General features: G+C 38.4%; 3 protein-coding genes and 1 long non-coding RNA gene across 5 annotated transcripts in view; 1 reads left to right on the top strand and 3 right to left on the bottom strand.

Annotated features, from left to right (window-relative positions):
* Nucleotides 1–504: 504 nt before the first annotated feature.
* Nucleotides 505–11171, bottom strand: poglut3 (protein O-glucosyltransferase 3). 2 transcript variants are annotated; one of them, XM_047346425.1, is made up of 6 exons: nt 10821–11171; nt 5166–5363; nt 3641–3924; nt 3339–3543; nt 1332–1528; nt 505–1165 (listed from the first exon to the last, which is right to left on the bottom strand). In XM_047346425.1, exons 1-6 carry the CDS (start codon nt 11056–11058, stop codon nt 725–727), a joined length of 1563 nt encoding a protein of 520 aa, XP_047202381.1. In that variant the 5' UTR covers nt 11059–11171; the 3' UTR covers nt 505–724. The 2 variants fall into 2 exon arrangements, with proteins under 2 accessions (XP_047202381.1, XP_047202391.1); XM_047346435.1 differs by lacking the exon at nt 10821–11171 and adding an exon at nt 10595–10741.
* LOC124856188 lies at nt 10824–12319 on the top strand. The gene is made up of 3 exons (XR_007035274.1): nt 10824–10961; nt 11444–11489; nt 12183–12319. It is a non-coding gene; the product is annotated as an uncharacterized LOC124856188 (long non-coding RNA).
* Nucleotides 11833–19028, bottom strand: LOC124856180 (NADH-cytochrome b5 reductase 2). The gene is made up of 9 exons (XM_047346447.1): nt 18870–19028; nt 18529–18675; nt 17374–17446; nt 17008–17114; nt 14787–14916; nt 14551–14634; nt 14232–14317; nt 14039–14138; nt 11833–12319 (listed from the first exon to the last, which is right to left on the bottom strand). The coding sequence occupies exons 1-9, from the start codon at nt 18882–18884 to the stop codon at nt 12147–12149; spliced, it is 915 nt and encodes a 304-aa protein (XP_047202403.1). The 5' UTR covers nt 18885–19028; the 3' UTR covers nt 11833–12146.
* A 439-nt stretch (nt 19029–19467) lies between these two features.
* Nucleotides 19468–21095, bottom strand: part of LOC124856169 (ovochymase-2) — a 33459-nt gene continuing 31831 nt past the window's right edge. The window contains exon 16 of the mRNA XM_047346409.1: nt 19468–20015. Within this exon, the coding sequence (XP_047202365.1) occupies nt 19843–20015 (173 nt within the window). The 3' untranslated portion in view covers nt 19468–19842. The remainder of the gene's footprint in view (nt 20016–21095) is intronic.

The raw sequence follows: 21095 nt of genomic DNA, 5'->3' as shown, positions 1-21095 counted from the left end.
CACTATGGTCACTGAACCAGCTTCTGGCACATTTTGCAGTATAGGCAGGTGCCAGGTCCTGCTGGAAAATGAAATCAGCATCTCCATCAAGCTTGTCAGAAGAAGGAACCATGAAGAGCTCTAAAATTTCCTGGTTGATGACTGAGGACTTCAGAAAGCACAGTGAAACAACAGCTACATGACACTGATCTGATCTGCATCTGAAAAGACTTTGGACCACTGAGCAACAATCCAGTTCTTTTTCTCCTTAGTCCAGGTAAGACAATTTTTTGAAGTCATATCTGGTTCAGGAGTGGCTTGACATGAGAAATGTGACATTGCATCACAGACTCGGAGCTCTGGGTGTGCTACTGCAAAACGTTAATATTACTTTCAATCAGAGGAATGATTCTGGTAAAATGAAAAGATTACTTTGAATGTAAATCTGCCAGAGGTATAATTCTGTGCTTAGCTGCATTTCAAGTAAACTCAAAAAATAACATTTTAACATAAAAGCACACTTAGAAATGTTAATTTTTTATTATTATTTACAGATACAATTTCCTTAAGTTGCTAACAGTAAAATAAAAACTTTTTTTTTTTATAAAAGTGTGAAAAATAAAGAATTAAACATTTCCTATAAACTTCAGTTACATTCATCAGCTTCCCTCTATGTACCAGGAATGCTTTTTTTCACACAAATAAATAACTATCAAAGTAGTTATAATTAAGTACCAACAAACAGTCATAATTCATCATTCTTACTGGGTCCATTTTTGTCACTTTCACGCCTACACATGCATGCGGCTGTATAATCGTCTGGCTGAGGCACCAGCTCCATGTCGGCTTGTCGCATCGGCCGCCCTGTCTGGTGCTCAGAGTACGTGTGCAGAACTCCGTAGTAGTAACAGTACAAGCGGCTGGGCTGCAGCAGATCTCTGGCTGCTGCCTGTCCTGCTCGGGTGATCTCCGCTGCTTCTGCATCGTTCTCTTTGGCCCATTTGATTTTCTCTAAAAGGTCCGACAGGTTTCTCCTCACAGAAACGTAATGAGTACCTGCCTTTAGATGTCTGTAGAAGTGTTCATAGTACTGTGAGTCTTGTTTCAGAACCAGACTGTTCCCCAGCATCAGGTAAGGAAACCGATACGCTGCGACAGTTCCATCCACGTTTACCTGGTATTTGTACTGAAAGAGGAGGTACCAAGTTTCACTACATGCAGTATAGTCCTAAATCTGCTCTCCATCCAACTCAACTTCTAACTTTCAAGAAGGAAAACTAACTTAGATTTTTTTCCATTCGGCAAAAGTTGCATAAATGAGAAATAACATTTATATTTATACATTTTCTTACCTTGAAGAAGTCAAAGAATCCAACAAGTGGTGCTTTGCCCACCTGTTTCTCCCTGTCTCTAAAGAAGAACCACGCCGTGATGCCGGCGTCCAGCAGCTCCGGGGCTTTCTTGGACAGAGAGACGAGCTGAAGACGTTCTTCCCGACTGTCCCGACCACGGAAAAATGCCCGCTCAGTTTTATTAGCCCATGGAGGACCTGGTAGAAGGTAAACCAGGGCATTACAAAAACATGAGAAAACAAATCTGCCAAAGGCTTGTTTAAAACAAAATTATGAAGCCAAATGGCTGGTATGTACAATGTTCTCCTGCTTGGTAATTTGTAACCTTTCTTATTACTATTATTTTTGTATAAACCTCTACAAAGAAACTTATTTCTGCATGTGTTCAAGTAGAAAAACTCCCATTCTCTTTCCATTATTACGTTTTCCCAAACTTGTGAAGAGACATGAAGAGAAAAACACTAAACTGTGATTTGGGTCTGCATCCATTTAAAAATACTCTGAACTGTGATGACAGTGGCTTTGCTTAAGTACATCGTTAGTAAAGGAAGACACATGTACTGTATGGGTCAGAAAAAAGACAAAGAAAGTAAAGAAATATCGTACAAAGTGAAACATCTTTTCAAGGCTGCAAATGTTTGCAATCCCAACCCTGACCGCTAATATAGATTTTTTAGATTAATTTAAGTAAACTTGGTTAAAGAATCCAACAAGAATCACTTTGAAAGATGCTGTGAAGGAAGTGTTCGTTCGATACCAAAGAAGGCACTGAGTTTTCTTTCCTTTGTGCCCTTATGGCTGCTGGCTGTGCATCACCATTTCCCTCATTGAGCCTTCCAAGATTTTTTTTTTACTAGACTTTAGGTTCAAACTGAAGGTAATGACAATTAATTAGGTGTTGAAGGTGACGTTGTTGCAAAGCTTGCATGCTGATGCCCCCTGGTGGACATCGACGACATCAGCAGAATTTGTTGTGAATTTAATATTTATAAAACTCATTTTCTACCGCTTATTCCAAAGTTGGTTCACAGGGGAGCTGGTGCCTATCTCCGGCAGTCTATGGGCGAGAGGCGGGGTACACCCTGGACAGGTCGCCAGTCCATCGCAGGGCAACACACAAACAACCATGCACACAGTCATTCATATACCTAAGGGCAATTTAGAGAGACCAATTAACCTAACAGGCATGTCTTTGGACTGTGGGAGGAAGCTGGAGTACCCGGTGAGAACCCACGCATGCACGGGGAGAACATGCAAACTCCATGCAGAAAGACCCCAGGCTGGGAATCGAACCCAGGACCTTCTTGGTGCAAGGCAACAGTGCTACCAACCGTGCAGCCCTGTAAAACTCATGTTTTGGTAAAATTATTCAGTAACACTGAGTGACAACTTCAGACGGCAACTACAATTGCGTCATTTATATCTTTTAAGTACCGTTCAGTTCTGACTTCCACTATTTAAATGCCAGCATATCTGTTAAGCCCCAATGTGTACAAGTGAAATTAACATACATTTGAAACTGAAATGCTTTGCAAAAGTTACAAACATTTTATCAAAACAGAAACTTCAATGCATTTATCTCCATCCATCTCCCAATCAAAACTAAACTGCTTCCCCGGCCCTGTGAAAGAAAAGCATTCCCACAGCATGATACTTCCATGCACCACGCGTCACTATAGGGATGGTGTTTTCAGTGTGATATTCTGTGTTGGTTTTCAGCCACACACTGATGAAAAAATTAGGTCCAAAAGTCTATTTTTTCTGTTAACCCAAATAGGTTTCTTTCAACAATGGCTTTCTTCTTGCCACTCTTTCATAAATACCAGATTTGTGCATGACTAATAGAGGTCCTGCAGCTGTAATCTCCCTAGCTTCTCCAGAGTTACCACGAAATGATAGGAATTTCTCCCAACACGTCATCATAGATTTGAGCCAGAGTTTGCCCACAGACAAAAATGTAATTGTGTTCCCATATGGTGGTCCAGACAAAGCCAGGGCTTAACTTACCTGTGTTTCCTTGAAGAGACAGAAGGTCATTTGTGACACCTCTCATGGTCTCCAGGGTGGAGTGTGTCACCTCGTAGGTGGGAAGGACGATGTCCCGTGTATCAGTAGAGCCACACCAGGAGAGGATCGGAAGAGCTCCCTCCGTCCTTGTCTCCAAAGGCCAGTCGCCCACGTTAATGAAAAACTCCACGTCAGGCAATCTCACCTTAAGCACCAAAATATATCAGATGACAGTTAAATATCCTGATAGTTACGACCTAACTATTACAGACAAGAGAAAAGTAAATTGAACACAATCAAACCTTTCTCGTTAGTGACAGCAGCATTTCATCAGAGAACATCTTGAAGTCGGTGTATTTTCCCAGCGTGCGCCGGTACACCTTGTTGTCAATGATGGCGTAATGAATGAGGCCTCCTCTGTTGGAAAATCTGAGGGGCACTTCCTGTCTAAGGTTCTGCAGGTCAATGGTGGGAAAGGATTTGAAGTCGGCCAGAATCTGGGGTTCATTCGGAGGACACTGCAGGACACTCAGCCAGACAGAAGCGTCGGATTCAGGGCAGTCACAATATTCATGATAGACTGGGCCTGGTGGGTAACAAGAAATGAGACGAAGGTTACATTTAAGTAAATAAAAAAAACTTGAATATCTACCATACAGAAATTTTTTTTATTTCAACTAAATATGGACTGAAAATTATAAAATTCAACAGGAAGGCCGGCCGGTCACACAGACCGACAGGCAGACAGAGGGATGAATTCCATATTTTTATAAAAGGAACTCTGTATAAGGGCAATGATTTGTCTTTTCACACCAAATTCAACGCATTTGTAAATTTTAAATGACAGCAACACATTTCTGTCAGACTTTACAACAGACTCGGGCTGCCAAGCAGAAATTCAACATCTCAGTGCCAAAAAGCATCAGTGGATGTTTTTCAACTGGGGAAGTTAAGCTGCTACACAGAGATGTGTAATAATCGACACATGGATGTCAGACGACGGTAAAGTTAGTTGTTACTGAAATTTCTGAATTGCATATTCTTTGTTTAGATAAGTCTAGATACTGACATTTGTACGGATTTAACAGAACTAAAGTTCTAAACACCATACTGATGTTTGCTGGTAAAAGGGTAAAACTGGGTTTGAAAAGAAAATTGTATTAATTTAAGGATAAAAGCTTTCCATACTAACATGGCCATATATATCATAAAGTATTCACCCCCTTGTTCTCGTATTCACCAAAATGTTACACGGACCTTTAGGGAAAATATTCTGTGGACTGGTGAGACAAAACTAGAACTTTTGGAAGGTGTGCGGCCCGCTTCATCTGGCGTACAAATAAAGGCATATTGTTAATACAAAAACAGTCAGATTATGTAAAACAATGGAAATCATATATTTTTTTCTGTTAAACTCTTGAATGAATAAAATTATAAAGTAAAACTTTTTACATTCTAAAAGTTCTCAGCACCTGGGAATGGAGTTAGCATTTTTATATTCACCTTAATGCGAAACCAACAAACAATTTATCTTCACTTAGCTTTAGATTAGCATTTTTCTGGTAAATAGCCATTTTGTCTGACTTTTTTACATTTTAGTCCATTCTTTGGCGTTATCCTGTGCAGTTTATCTTCTAAATTTAGCTTCTCTAGATTTAGGTGAAAAAAGTAAAAATGCAGATAGAAAAACACTGAAAATACCTTCAGGCAGCCTAAAGAACTACTGATCAAAATCGCTTTGAAATATAACAAAAACCCCTCTCTCACATTCAAAACTAAATCAGACCTGACCGACGACTTAAGACTAAAATTATTTAGAAAACACACCCTGGATGATGTAGGGCGACTTGGCCACAGCAACATCTCGGTGGAGGATTTCCACCTTCAGGCCTGTTGCGGCAGATCCATAAAGGCGGTACCTCATCAGAAAGGACCCGTCGTCTCTGTCCAGAGGTGGAGGAACGTGGACGCGGATGTACTCCTCCTTGTTGAGAGGACTTATCTTCACTTTAAATGTCTCTTTACCTAAAGAACAAATACAACGCATTTTAAGTTAGTTCAACTTGTTACAGTGTTTTCAACAGGTTCCACATGTTTTAGCTCTAGAATAGAAAATAAATACCATTTATTGTCCCTTTAGTGGGGAAATTGAAGAGAAATTCTACTTAGACAACTCAATCCTGGTCTTAATTACTTTAAACTGAAGATTGTATAAAAAAACATAATTTGTGACCTCTGACAGGCTAACTTTCTGTTTGTCTTTCTGTGTTTCTAAATGCCAAGAATTAGCCTGAACCTCATCTAATGTCTAAAAGTTTAAGAGCAGGGGTGTAAATGTTCACGAAAATCCCGATTTGGTATGTATCTCGGTTTAAAGTTATGATTCAGTATGTTTTTGATATGCTTCAATTAAATGTACTTTAATATAGTTTGTTTTGATTGACCTTCAGAACTTTAAAGAGTGGCTTAAAAACAACTCACTGTAGGTTTGGTTTGGTTATTTTCAACTACGGTTAATCAGGTAATCAGCGGATAAATTATATTGTTTTAACCTTTATTTAACTAGGTAGGTCAGTTGACAACTAATTTTCATCCAAAACAACGACCTAGAATAAAGGCAGCATACAAGGCAGATAAAAATGGAGAACAGAAAAACAGAATTAACAGATGAGTGAAATACAAAATGTGGTGACATGTAATGAAAGTTAGAAATGTAGGGAGTCTTTAATGGAGGACAGTGAAATGAATGTACTGATTTTTAGGGACTGTAGTAGATGATTCCAGTCGACTGCAGCAGAAAACTGGAAGGAAGTGCGACCGAATGAGGTACCGGCTTCGGGGACAAGGAGACCGATAAAGCTACTACAGCGTAGACTGTAGTTTATGCTGCCAAAATTATGAAGTGACTGTAGACATAACTGGGGTTTTCCAATGAGAGTTTTATCAATGAACAAGTACACCAGTGGATTAGCCAACGAGAACAGAGAGAAGGCCAACTCAACAGGGGGTCGAGATGACAGTGGTGAGCGCTAAATGAAGCACCAGTAACAAAACAGATAGCAGTGTGGAGAATAACATCCAGATTGTGGAGAAGTGTTTTAGAGGCTGACCTGTAGATTATGTCACCGTGATCCAGAATTGGGACTATTGTCATTTTAACTACGAGGTGTTTTCACTCTTCCATAAATGCTAGATTTGTGGAGCAGATGGTGCGTTTCCACTGCAGGAAGCCTCTAACATCAGTGGTGCCCAAAATATAGAATAAAAAAATAAAAAAACTAATTACAAGAAATTATGTGATTTGTTTTTTTTAAACCTGCTCAACAATACATTAAGCATGCAATTTATAATTCAGTAAATCAAGTAGATTTTTATATAGGAAAGGGATGTGTAAAATCATTATTTTGGATAAAAATAAAATTTAGTCTCAGCAATAAGAACAGGATTTGGGTCAGTTTCTTTGAAAATGCTCACTATATTTGGCCAAGTTGAATAAAATTAATTAAAAGCAGATTTTGGTGGAGCAAGGATAGATGTGGTCCTACTTTCTATTAAATTAAAGAAAATGCAAGAAGCCTGGTTTTTAAAAGACAAATGCTCTGTATTTCCAACATTTTCCATTGTTAGAACATTTGTTGGTAATAATTTTGTCCTCATTAAAAATAAAAGCTCTCCATCTGTATCAAACACCTGTGCTGGCAGGCCTCATTTTTTGTTTGTAGGAACCAGGACTAAATCAGAGTCCTGGTTCCTACAGGCCCTTCTAGGGAGGTAGGACTTGGACCCTGAAGGCTGAGTTCTGTAGCAGGATGATGCCAAGCGTTTCTTACCGATTAAATATTCCCAGCATTTTATTTCAGTCATCTCCTGGTTTATCCTCTTCTGCAGTTCCTATTTTGTTAATTTTAAATGACATCATTTCTGTATTTTACATTTAAACCCATGCTTAATATCAGTGTTTTACAAAGTTGCATTCAAATAAATGAATAAATATTTTAATTAAAGGATGAGCTTTCAGCATGAGGGTACACATAGATACACTCTCACCAAAACCTTTTTAAGATATTTTAACCAGTAAAGTTAAAATATTTTTCTGAGGTGCAGATTAAAGCAATCACAACTGTCCAGGACTGTTGATAAATTACTTATATTCAGTTTGAATGGAGTTTGTGTGAGTATGTCTGGTTAATTCTCCTATGAAACACATCTCTCAGGCTCTAATTACCAAAGATCTGTGGATTATTAGAATTTTTTTCTGAGTTAAACCTGATTTTACTTTCAGAACTGCTATGAAACTGTCAAAAAATATGTCTTTAGATTACAGGTTGTAATCCCAATCTGAGCAACCGCCTTTCCTTTCTCCCACAGTCTGGATCAGCGCAGCTCATTACCTATAGATCTGGAGTGTCATTCCTGTAAATCAAAAGAACTAGAAGACAATCTGAGATTAATGTCGTGTTGGTCTGATTTCACTGTCGTTAAACGCGTCGTGGCATCTCCTGTTCGGTGGGCAAAAAAATCTGTGTTCCCAGATCCTTGCTACCTCCATAGAAGGAAGAGACACTTAACATCAGGAGTTGCAATTTATGTAAACTGTGCAGTTTTAGAGCCAGCAATGGAGATTCACACAGGAAATGGCCTAAGAAGGAAAAAATGTTTAGGTAAAAAAAAAAACGTTCAGCATTGAGCGTCACAGACGTGCGGGCGTTCATACAAGGAGATAACAAGGAGGAAACTTTTCAGATGATTTCCCCCACCATGGGAGAAGGTAAGATGACTCGTTTGTTTTGGTTTTATTGGTTTATTTGAAGCCAACCCTGGGAGCCGCCTCTCGCTGTAGGATAGATCTAACTACACAGAGTGGGTCAGACGGAGGGTTTTTGTCACCCTCCTTCGTCTCCGTAGCGACTGGTTTTAAGGCCGTTTGTTTGCTTAGTTCACTGTTTGGAGGTCTATTTGTTGTTCAGTTCAAATATGTTCTGTTATGTGTAAACATTAATCTGAACATCCTGACAAATGTGCAAAAAGAGAGGAGTTGCAATTTTAATTAGTAGGTCTTTGACATTCTCTACAGAAATGGTCATCCAGGAAAAAATGGAGATATACGTACTGCTAGTGGGCCGGATATGGGAAGAGGATGACCCAAATTAATGTTTAAAGAAATCGCTAATGTAATTGCAGGAAATGCCAAAGGAATAATTATATTTGGAGGACTTTTTAATGTTGTACAGGATAGACAGGACACTGGCGGAAGGGGGTGCACAAAGTATGAAAACAAAAATACTAAGCAACATGATAACAGAGCTGGGATTGGGGGATCCATGGAGAATTAAAAGCCCAAGTATGAAAGATTTGACCTTTTTCTCAAAAGTTCACAGCACAGGCCATGCCTAAGCACAGGGATGCTTAGGCATGGCGTTTAGCAAGGGATACATTGACATATTTAAAAGAGCCCAGGGAAGAGCTAGATAACATTCTCACAGCCGACTGGGAGACCGGCCGGCCGATCATGGGTATTCATGGGTATTGTTCAGTAATTTTCAATAAAATAAAAACACCAATTTCACAACTGTTTCAGATCTTGTTTGTTTCATTTATGAATACATTTTGAAGCTTATTATGCAGGTCTTCCTAATAAAATTGGCAGTCATTGCTTGTATGAAGGTGCTGCAGTTTCTCTCACATAAGGTGACATTTTCCTTTTTTTTTTAAGAAAGCCTGACCAGCCGATTCCGATTTTATATATTTTAAAACAATATTCCATAAACAGATCCTGAAAATACTGTAATGAGTTAACCACAGTGAAAGATGATAAACACAAAATGTATGCTCGTTCAGAACTAGGGGAGAACGCAGTTAGTCATGTGTCCCTGCAGGTCATCCATGAGTCTCCTACGTCATGAGGGAGTGAAAAATACACACAAAGAAACCTAAGATCAGTTTTCTAAGTCTTAGTGAGCAATTTCTGCCCACACATATGAACATTTTCTTGCTCTGCCTCTACTAATGGATAAAGTTTAGATACAGGGGGTTGAACAATGAAACTGAAACACCTGTCATTTTAGTGTGGGAGGTTTCATGGCTAAATTGGACCAGCCTGGTAGCCAGTCTTCATTGATTGCACATTGCACCAGTAAGAGCAGAGTGTGAAGATTCAATTAGCAGGGTAAGAGCACAGTTTTGCTCAAAATATTGAAATGCACACAACATTATGGGTGACATACCAGAGTTCAAAAGAGGATAAATTGTTGGTGCACGTCTTGCTGGCGCATCTGTGACCAAGACAGCAAGTCTGCTGCTATAGCCAAACCTTTGGTCACTCATACCAATACTAAACATCGGTTTCAATGGTGCAAGGAGCGCAAATCTTGGGCTGTGGACAATGTGAAACATGTATTGTTCTCTGATGAGTCCACCTTTACTGTTTTCCCCACATCTGGGAGAGTTACGGTGTGGAGAATCCCCAAAGAAGCGTACCACCCAGACTGTTGCATGCCCAGAGTGAAGCATGGGGGTGGATCAGTGATGGTTTGGGCTGCCATATCATGGCATTCCCTTGGCCCAATACGTGTGCTAGATGGGCGCGTCACTGCCAAGGACTACCGAACCATTCTTGAGGACCATGTGCATCCAATGGTTCAAACAGTGTATCCTGAAGGCGGTGCCGTGTATCAGGATGACAATGCACCAATACACACAGCAAGACTGGTGAAAGATTGGTTTGATGAACATGAAAGTGAAGTTGAACATCTCCCATGGCCTGCACAGTCACCAGATCTAAATATTATTGAGCCACTTTGGGGTGTTTTGGAGGAGTGAGTCAGGAAACGTTTTCCTCCACCAGTATCACGTAGTGACCTGGCCACTATCCTGCAAGAAGAATGGCTTAAAATCCCTCTGACCACTGTGCAGGACTTGTATATGTCATTCCCAAGACGAATTGATGCTGTATTGGCCGCAAAAGGAGGCCCTACACCATACTAATAAATTATTGTGGTCTAAAACCAGGTGTTTCAGTTTCATTGTCCAACGGATGCAACAGATGTCTATGTTCAAACTTATATATGCTTGTAAAAACTGACATGCTTTAAGACTCTACCTTGGGGCTTTGCATGACACAAATATTTGTAAAAAGTGTCTAAATAAAAACATTTTTATGGACAGACACTAATTTTTTTCAGAAATGTTACAATTTTAATTAACTATTGACACATAAAGGTAGCAACGTGTTTCACTTATTAATAGAACTGTGGCACCTTTGTCCTTCCTTAATTGGACCAACGTTTCAGATTTTGAGTCCGTGATCTTAAGAAGAGTCCAGATTTCGTGAAACCCGTGAAATACTCCTTCCACGCTGAACCGGACACTGCGAATCCGAAGCCAACTTCAGCGTCAGTCATCCAAATTCAGTTCAGCTCGGTGGGCTAGCATGGTTTAACACAAACACAGGAAGCAAAGTGGAGCGTGTTCAGTATGTTTTACCTGGTGACAAAGTCAGGTTTCTTCCATCAGAACTGACCGTCTGAATGAAGAAGTAACGGACTGGTAAAACTGCGTCGGGGTCCAACCCTGGACCCCAAACGAGACATCTCTCCGGACTGATCCCATCACACTCCGAAATCGGTAAGTTTGGGCCAAATAAAACCCATAAAATTACACACTTACTGATTAAAATCCTCTGCATAGCTGCGACTAGACCTGCGCTTCGCTTAAACGACATATTTCTTCAAATGTCATCAGCTAAAATGCATAAAGTTGCAAAATAACCGCTAAAGTTTTGATTCAAAGTCCTACGACGACATGTTGGTGGAGAAACACAAGCATTACTTTCCGTTGCGTTCAGGGTCGTCGGATATATTAGTTTCAGACATTAACCCTTTCGTGCATAAACTAACCATCTATAGGAATTTAAAAAACGAAAACTTATTCAAAAGAGTTCCCCATTTGTGCATTCAGGAGGAAACTTGAAATCATATATGAAAAAATTAATACTACTGTATACAGAGTGAAATATATTCATATAAATCACATATTTTACAATTTTGTGTGATTTTTAAGTTCATTAACTACAGTTTTTCTTGCCTTGTCATTCCATCCTTATTTAGCACATAATCTTGACTCTTCACCACACCAACTGTACTAAAGAAAGAGGTAATGACAGCATTCACTGAACTAAATTATACACTTTTGATAAAAATCTGTCAGTACAGGTAAAGTACAGAAAAATATGCCCATGTTAAAATAGGTTGTTTTTGAGCTTTCATTATTTTCTTGTTTTTGGTTTAGATTAATCTGTTAATTCATCTTTTGAGCTCACCTGTGTTGATCTTACAACGCAAAGCATGTCATAAGGTCAACACAAAAATGTCTGCTTATGATAGGAAAGTGAAATATTAAAACGACAAATACGTATTGGAAGCAGTTTGCACCTACTGTATAAATACATATGTGTATAATGTGTTTTTGACTAATTGCAGTAAACTACACTAGTAGCCCAAGATTTCAGGTTTGCTTTATTGCATTTTATGCATTTTATTTAGATTTGAAATTGAATTACATGAATGTACAATATAAAATAAATTAATTTCTCATTAAATGGAGTTATGTTTTTTTTAGTATAGTTCCTCTAAGTGAGCATTATAGAGAATACTGAGTCACTGTAGAAACCAGTTCACAAGTGTAATGTAGAAACACTTTTTTAATCTCTAAGATTAGGTGGCTATTAGGCATATAATAAAAATATATGCTGTGGATTTTTTTTACCTTTAAAAAAAACAAACTTAACAATAACAGATTTGTTTATCATGACTAGTAAGCAAAAATATTTTCTTTTTTGTGTCCAAGTTTTTCCAGATTTGGCAGACAAGCATTACGGATCATAGGTGCAGGTCCGCAGAGGACGATGAGGACATCTCTGGACGCAGCGGGAATGTGGTCCTTAATCATGTCATGGGTCACATAGCCTGAACCGTAGCTCCAGTCTGCAAACACAGACAAAAAATGAATTAGAGAAACTTGTTTTATCAGTTTTAAACAAGAAGTGTGCTTATTTTTAGATTATGAATGAATTTTTTTGCATGTTTCTAAAAATGCAAATCTAAACTTCCACTATGGGATTCAACAGCAGTTAAGGTCATCTTGGTTTCGTCTTGCTTCTTCTCTTTTAATACCTCTGTACATCCTTTTTAACTTGTCATCAACAGAAAGGATTATTTTTAGCAGCGTGAAGGAGGCCATTTGTAACAGGAAACACAACAGAGTTTTTTTTTCTACTTTCCACCACAGATCTCTTCTTCTGAGACGACCAAATAACAAGCCCATCAAAGCCCCAAATGTAACCCTATAAAAGACTAAAACACAGAGGCTGATGTGTTGCTTTTATGTGAGGAACTAATGAAAATACAAAAAATACAAGCAGCAATCAAAAGGATTCAGAATACATAATGCACAAATATAATACAAACTTCACTTCACTGTAGGATTATGCAAGAGGAGTGTTTGGATGAGCTACTCTAACACTTTGTTGGGGCTATCTCCCTCCTTGGCCTGCAGGCATTTTTAAGCTTCTTTGTATGATTTCAGTCCCTGAATTTTCAGAAGAGTTTTGAGGATATACTCAGCTTCATTTTTTAATAATATATTTGTGCAGTGCATGTGGGAACATATTTAATCTGAAAGCATTTCTAGAAAGTGAAATATAGTGTCACTGGAAATCACATTTTTGAAGTAAAGTTCGAGGTATTTCTAAACTCTGAAGATAAAACTTAAGCTGAAAACTAATCTGGTATCAATTGATGAATAATTGAAGATTTTTCAGATTTGGTTTCATAATTAGAACCTTGTGATTTTCAGAAAGCTTAAAATGATCCCCCTTGCCAAATTTAGAAAAATATTTTTTATATTTCACAGAGTTTCTTCTGACTGGAAAGCAAATAGATGCGTAAAAATAAGATACTAAACTTGCCATAGATTTCAAAAAACATTTCTTAAGTTTGAGTTACATTTTATGTAAAATAGGTTTTATGTAAAACAGGTTTGAAGTTGTTCTCTTTAAAATTGTAAGAGTCTGTGGGAACATTAAAGGTTCTGCACCATTTCTAAATTGTCCATGTGTTCTAAAGCATCCCAATTTCCCTGATTTTAGTCTGGGAGTGATGGGAACAGTTTCTTTCATCAACTCAGCAGGTGTAAAACAGCAGCTCCCTGCAGCTGGATTGTGGCAAATTATGGCTAAAACAAAGGAACTCAGTTAGCATCTGCGGCTATGCATTGTAGCTGCCCGCAACAAAGGAAACTCTTTACAACACCATGTCTCTCTGGGTCCCTTCACTTCACCAACACTGGGCCACTTTGACATACTGTATGTACAGCCAACATCTTGGGTAGCTGCACGGTAAGACTACCCTTCCATCATGTAAACCCAGAATGTAACTCCTATCAATGTCAAGCCAGTAATGATGCCCTGGGGGAAAATATGATGCAACACAAAGGTCCATTTCTCTTAGCCACTCTTCAAAATGGGAAAGAGAGGAAAACATGACACTCAAACAAGGCAGATGTGAGCCAAGCTTCATTAGTCCTGAAATGGCTAAAAGAGTCTTAAGTAGAATATAAAAGATTCTTTAAATGTGTTGCAGAGAGGAGTTTTACTCGGTTCTTGGCTCTGTTGAAGGTGTAAAAATCTTACGCAGCAATCTCACCTTTTGGAGGCTTGTCCAAAGAGTACCAGATTTTAATCTTCTCAGGGTGATTCTTCTCTACGTCCTTCAGCTCATCCCACAGTAAAATATCCTTCTCAGTCTGAGATGAACAAAATAAAAACATGGATGTTGTATTTACATGCAGTTACACCCATAATGTTTGCTAAAACAATATAAAGTCAAAACAGCCGACCTGGTTCGCAAATATGAGAGAGCACTTGGTGTTGTCGGCCGGATCTGATGTGATCCTTCGGATTAACTGCAGCATTGGGGTGATACCTGAGACAATTAGGGAAATAAAGTTAGTTTTAGATCTCAAGTCATAAATCTTCTATTCATCAGTTAGGTAAAAATATCAGTTGACCCCAAACTAAAAAAGGATTTTACCTACAAGAGAATTTGTCATGTGAGAGGTAAACATGTTTTAAAAACCTTTGAACCTCTTTCATGCTTCATTTGAATTAAACACATAAATTCATAGAATACAACTTTAATAACTTATATGAACCTACCTGTTCCACCAGCGATCATTCCAACATGTTTGAATTTCTGAACATTTGGCTCTGTCTTCTTGTTGGCTCGGATAGAAAACACACCTAATAAGAGGAGATGGACTGAAAACAGGCTTGTAAAGTGACACTCATAGCATTTCATTCTCATATTGTAACACAGTGCCATCTGCTGGTAAGAAAAGGGAGTATCCAGCAGTGTATTTCCCCTCTACGTTGAAATGTGGCAAACTCCATACCCTTGCCCTCGTAGATGAGAAGCCCACTGGGTCCTCTGAAGTCAATAGTGTCTCCGATGGCCATGTTGTCCAGGTACTGAGACATCTGGCCCCCATCTGGGTAGTTTGGGTGGGTGCCTTTGTAGTATATCTGAAGCAAAGTTTAGGTTTTACCATATGGCCTTTTTATACTACTAAATAATGAATATATGGTCTTGAATTTCACCCTCGTATTATGTCAGAAAAACACGACAAAATTCAGAGAAAGTATGACAAAAACAAAGTCCTCAAACATGAATAAAAAGACCGAGTGGCATGCAATGCTGCTTTGCAATTCACTTGATGTACTGATTAACAGGAGGTGTGAGTATCTCTAGTTAAGCAGAACATTTGGCAACCTGCTGCTCTGGAGCACTGGAGGTCTGTCTTGACAAAGGGCAAGAAATGGACAACAGCAATGGTCTTGCCACGGGTCATTTCGGGGTGTTTCTTACCATCAGCAAACAGTCATGCATACATGTAATTCCTTGATATTTAGAGACTTCTCTGTGATTTATTAACCCTTATGAAACACTCAAAGAGAAATTCACATACATCCATGACAAATGTATTGGTAAATAAAAAGAAACCAACATTTTAAATGTACAATATGATTCCTACGTGTCTTGTAAAACACTGGGTAAGAAAAACCTTACTACTTTATCATTTACATGTAGGTCAGCTTTAGACATACTGGTATGCAAGGTGGCAAAATGTCAGAAAGACATTACATTGTAACATTATTGTTGTCCAGTCCAGTTAAGTGATATCTTTCCAACTCTTCTTTGTATCTGTCTTTAAGATGCTCCCAGCTCTTTCTATGATCTTTAACATCTAAATAAGTGGTGGGCAACAAGAACAGTGACGATGTCCAACAGTGTGGACACATATATGTACAAATATTCATTCACTTACAATTCATTACACACTTTGTCACGTTACAAACTTAATCCTCATTGTATTTCATTAGGAGTTAATGTCACAGACCAACACAAAGTAATGCATACATGTGAAGTGGAAGAAAAAGGTGCATGGTTTTCAAGCCCTTTACTCTGATACCCCTAAATAAAATTCACGTCAACCAAATTAACCTAATTAGTAAATAGAGTCCCAATGAGAAATTGACCATTTAAGTTACATAAATCAAGGTGTTGCCTGAAAGCCTCTGAGGTTTGTTAGAGAACATCTGTGAACAAACAAAACGCTTCCAGAAGAACACAGCAGACAGGTTAGACATAAACCTGCGGAGATGTTTAAAGCAGAATTAGGTTGTACAACAATATCACAAGCTTAGAACAGAGCAATGTTTGATGCATTTGAAAATGGAAGGAGCATAGCACATCTGCAAACCTACCAGGACATGGTTGTCCACCTAAACACAGGCTAGGCAAGGACAGCATCTGCAAAAGCAGCCAAGAGGCCCAAGGTAACTCTGGAGGAGTGGCAGCATCATGCTTTGGGGATTCTTGTTTAGCAGGGACTTGGGTTGAGGATTACCTAACAGCAGGACAGCGACCCTGAACATACAGTTAGAGCCACAATGCAATGGTTTAGATCAAAGCATATTCATATGTTAGAATGGCCCAGTCAAAGTTCAGATCTAAATCTAACAGAATCTGTGGCAAATCTTGAAAATTGGTGATCACAGACACTTTCCATCCAATCTCATTGAACTTTAGCTATTCTGCAACGACGAATGAGCAAAAAATTGACCAAATTGCAAAACTGATAGGGACACACCTACAAAAGACTTGAAGCTGTAATCGCAGTGAAAGGTCTTTCCGCAAAATATAGACTCGGAAGGGATACAAACAAATGCACAAAACAGTTTTCTGATTTTTTTTTTTTTTTTGAAAGAATTTTAAAAATCTGGCATCAGATTCCTTCCACTTCACAATTAAACACTACTTTGTGTTGGTCTATCTCATAAAATCCCAATAAAATGCATTGAAGATTGTGGTTGTGTCATGACAAAGTGTAATAAAGCTGAAAGAGTATAAATACTTTTGGCAGACATTATTTTAATGGTGTGCAGAGCATAAACCTTTGTTACTTGAAGTATAATAGCTTCCAAAATATTGCAGTCCAAGCTAATTTTGTGATACTAATTTGCACATTGTCACTAAGATGAAGACTGCTATCTAATACGTTGAGTGCTTGATTGGTTCTGATTATTGTGTTCTGTGTATTCAAGGTTACCTACCTTAACCACAAGGTCAACAAATCCCTGGTCCTCATCACTGGAGACTGGAGTATAAGGTTTGACCACCAGACAGCCATTCACCTTAGCTGACAGGTAAACATGCTGACCTGGAGTACAGGACAGAGAGGAAAAGTGACAGAAAGGGGAAATGTTTGGGAGAAATTAGAAAAGATTCAGCTTTTATGTGCAACTCATCTGTTATTGATTAGACATTTGATTCTTAACATGTAGAAGTATTTGGAAGCTTTTTTAACAAAACATTGTTGTTTAGTGGTTAGAAATTGCTGTGAAACTGGCTCAGATGTTTCTAAGTACGTGCTTCTCAACAGGATACGTTGAAAGAGATTTCATCAGATGTTTCATTACCCACTGGCAGTCCAAGGATATGAGACTCAGATGGAAGGCCAAACCGGAATTTCTTTGTGTCATGACTGATTTCCTGTACAAGGACACAGACAGGAGTAAGAAAAGACAAAACAATACCACCTCAACTAGACTGCGAATAAAAAAAAACTTCAGTTTGAGACTGTACTGATTTTTTGTGTTTCTACTGTGGGAGCATGTGTGCTGTAATGAAGCAGGCGATCTTTCCTTGAACTAAGCAGACATAGGTGTGCTTTCAGTTACCACATTTGCGAGCTTCAGAGCAGTTAAAGTAGATCTCTGTTATTGTACAGACCAATTAAAAGGATGTCTAACAAAACTATTAACAAAGCATTTTCAAATAAAACCAAAGAAGTCCAGATATGGTTCCCTATGAATATCGTTTAGTTTTTCTATAAGCCATTTACTCAACATTAACTCTACTCCAACCTTAAACAAGGCATGCAGCTCATTCTGAAGTCACTAAAGTTTACTGTACTTATTTTTACTGGAAATATTATTCCACTGGTATTATTATATAGACCTTAATATGTGTAGTTACTAATAATTTACCATACAAAATGATTTACAGTGGTGCTAAGGATGCTAAAACGATAATGTCTAGCCAATTTTAGTGTGAGGTTTGATGGCCACAAAGCTGAGATCAGCACTGAGACGCTCCATTGATGTTTTTAGTCTTGCAATTACGCAGGTAAGGTGAAAAAAGCTGTAAAATTGTCAGGCAATAACTGTGCTGTTGCTGCCATTAATACCTCTGGCTCCATGCTTATATGTTTTTCCATTTGTTTCCTGTCCTCTCAACCTTCAGCTCATACTGAGCCTGGTTCTGCTGTGAGTTTATTCCTGTTAAAAAGGAGTTGATTCTCTCTACTGTCACCACATGCTTGCTCAGGATGAGGGATTGCTGCAAATTCAACGACTCATTGCAATCAACCGGTTTTTCCTTAGATGCATTTTTACCTATTAGCAATAAATGATCTACTGAATTTGACTCTCTTGCATTATAATTTGGATCTGAATCCTACTACTGTATATGAGTAAACTGTATTAGAATGAATTAGACTGATTTCAATTGATTCATTTGGTTTAACCAGGCCTTTTATCCCAGTGTGAGTCAGGAGCACTTGTGCAGCCCACCTGTTTGTTAATGAGTGGTAGTGGGTATTTGATCGTGGGATCCTTGAGGGTTACAGGACACTTCCCCTTTCCTCCTTCAGAATCTCCAAGGAGGAAGTACAACAATGTTACTACCACTACAGACACCGCCAACAACACCGGGATCATCTGCAAGATAACACATTACATTTAACATGACCACAGCGAACAGAAGGAAAGTGGTTTCTGCATTATTCATTAGGATTTAGCCATATTAACCTGTGTTTAAGTGGGTTATATGCAACATTAAATGTATACAGCAATGCTAGTACATTTAACATTTTATGCATATAGAAGTAGTTTTAAAAAGACATTATTCTCACCAAGGTTGAGTCCATGGTTTCATGTGTGCCAGAATGCCCTCTGCTTCCAACAGTCTGAGACCAGAGTCCACACACAGTTCAAGCAATAATAGGCTCCCTTCCCACACACACACACACACACACACACACACACACACACACACAGCCCCTACAATGGGGCGTGACTTCCCATTTGGGGAGAGAGGTGACAGGTCCAAAGCACCAATAGAAAGACAGATCTGATCATGACACATGGGACAGAGGTGGTGCTCTGGCAGCGAGAAGAGCCTTGAAATCACCCCACTGACAGAGGGGGAGGAGACAGACTCAATATCACCACCATGATCCACAGAGAGAAAGATACTTTTATTCTAAAAGTTAACAAACTTGCAACCATGAGTTGACCAATAGCCCGGAGTGGTTCCAAAATATTTTATGTCAAATCATCTTTTGTCTTTAGCAGTTTGCATTGAGGGAGATCAGAAGATCCATTTTAAAATTGTTTGTTCCCAAGTTGTCTGTCGCTTTGACACAACATTGTTTATTTCCTTTTTAACACCTCAGAGTTAAGATTAATATACAAAAACCAACAGAAAATGAGTAAAAAAGCAGCTAAACCTCAAATAAAAACTTTAATAGACCTTCAGAAATCTTAAGAACTGTTGCCGCCTGTTTAAACTTCACAAAAAAAGTCTCACTCCTTAAGAGATAGAAAGAAATGAGAGCATGCACATTGCTGTAAATGTGCAATCAACTCATAACCTTTAATGCAATTGTACACTATAAAAATTTCAATATACAAACATACCATGAAAATTCAATTACTACAAAAGTTGTATCTTTAAGTGTTGTCTTTAGAAAGATAAATAATTTTTACTCTAACATTATTTTTGCACAGATAATTCAACACGTAAACAGTAATTTTAAAAGCTTCCCCTGAAATCAAATGCTCAAGCAGAGAATGAATGACTATTGGTGGATCAAGGATGTAAATCTAGTTTCTTGCTTTCTCGCTTTCTCCTTCCATTCCATTTCCTGAAGATTCACCACTGTGGTCTTCATGATCCGATCTCCTTCCCGCATGAAATCTTTGATCCTGTGAGGACTTGTGTTCCACAACACCCTGATGGGTCAGAGCTCTGCTGCTGGACTGCTGCTTGAAGGAATCTGCAAGACAGAAGTTCTTTAAACAAAGAGATATTGGTTCTTTTTTACTTAAATACTTTTTCCCAAAAGAATATGACACTTGGATACATAATCATCGGCAAAAGAATATTAACACAGCACAAGGACTTTCCTTGTTTTAAAATTTGTTATCAATTTCCTTAAACCAGTTATGCAGTAATATAAAAAGGACGTCCTTCTTACAAATAAACTGCCAATTTCAATCTGTAATTAAGCTTCAAACAACCAATGGGCAAAAAATCTTAGTTGTATCAAAAAAGTTCTTGAACCTGCCTTAAGGGCCAGGACCCCTGGGGGTCGAACGTGTAAATTTATTGTGTCAATACTACATTCCAGTAGATTCTTGCAAAACAAAGGAGAGAGATGAAGATTCTACAAAGTTTTATGCGGGAAAATGACAAATTTATGGAGCCCGACAAGTGTCAGCGGGTAAAAGAAAAACAAAGCCGGTGGAAATCCGTACTCACGCTTTACTAAACTGTGCCCTCAATTTTGCAATGTGTGCGCACGGATTACTAAACGGTTAATCAAACAGTTTATCACACCTGCAGACGGATTGCAAAACCAAGAGCACAGTTTAGGAAAGCGTGCGCACGGATTTCAACTGGCTTTGTTTTTTTTTACCCGTGAACACTTACCGGACTCCGTACAAGTTAAACCCTTCAAATAAGGGTTTGGAAAAAAATATTTGAGCTTAATCAGACAAATTTGACAGAAAACTGCCAGTCTTATAGATGCTGGAGACTGAGTAGACAGAAAAGACTAAATTGGCATATAAATTGTACATGCTGAATATTATAGTTTAAACCAAATTAGTAATAACATCTTGAGTGAGTATCAGCTGAACACACCATGGTAAATATAAAATATTGATCATAAAACTTCAAATGTGTATGTGTAAAAACAAATGTTTCGAAAACACTAAATCAGTCAGATAAAAGTCCAATTTTCTGTGACCTTTTTTAAATTTTGAAATGTTTTCTACTGTAACGTTCAGCCCATCTCCAAAGAAGGCTGGTTTTTGTCTCTTTTCACCAAAATCCTATGATCATGTGTTTACAG

This window comes from Girardinichthys multiradiatus, chromosome 2 (genome assembly GCF_021462225.1).
Source record: "Girardinichthys multiradiatus isolate DD_20200921_A chromosome 2, DD_fGirMul_XY1, whole genome shotgun sequence".
Lineage (NCBI taxonomy): Eukaryota > Metazoa > Chordata > Actinopteri > Cyprinodontiformes > Goodeidae > Girardinichthys > Girardinichthys multiradiatus.
Note: the sequence above shows the minus strand (reverse complement) of the source record. Positions and strands in the feature narration are given on the sequence as shown.

Coding starts and splice junctions, on each gene's coding strand:
- LOC124856180 (XM_047346447.1), bottom strand. Junction 14,635..14,786: donor TCTCATCTACGAGGGCAAGG/GTATGGAGTTTG, acceptor TCCTCTTATTAG/GTGTGTTTTCTATCCGAGCC. Junction 14,139..14,231: donor CTCTCATATTTGCGAACCAG/GTCGGCTGTTTT, acceptor TGTTCATCTCAG/ACTGAGAAGGATATTTTACT.
- poglut3 (XM_047346425.1), bottom strand. CDS start 11,058: ATGTCGTTTAAGCGAAGCGCAGGTCTAGTCGCAGCTATGCAGAGGATT. Junction 3,925..5,165: donor GTCGCCCTACATCATCCAGG/GTGTGTTTTCTA, acceptor GTTACCCACCAG/GCCCAGTCTATCATGAATAT. Junction 3,544..3,640: donor TGCTGTCACTAACGAGAAAG/GTTTGATTGTGT, acceptor TTGGTGCTTAAG/GTGAGATTGCCTGACGTGGA.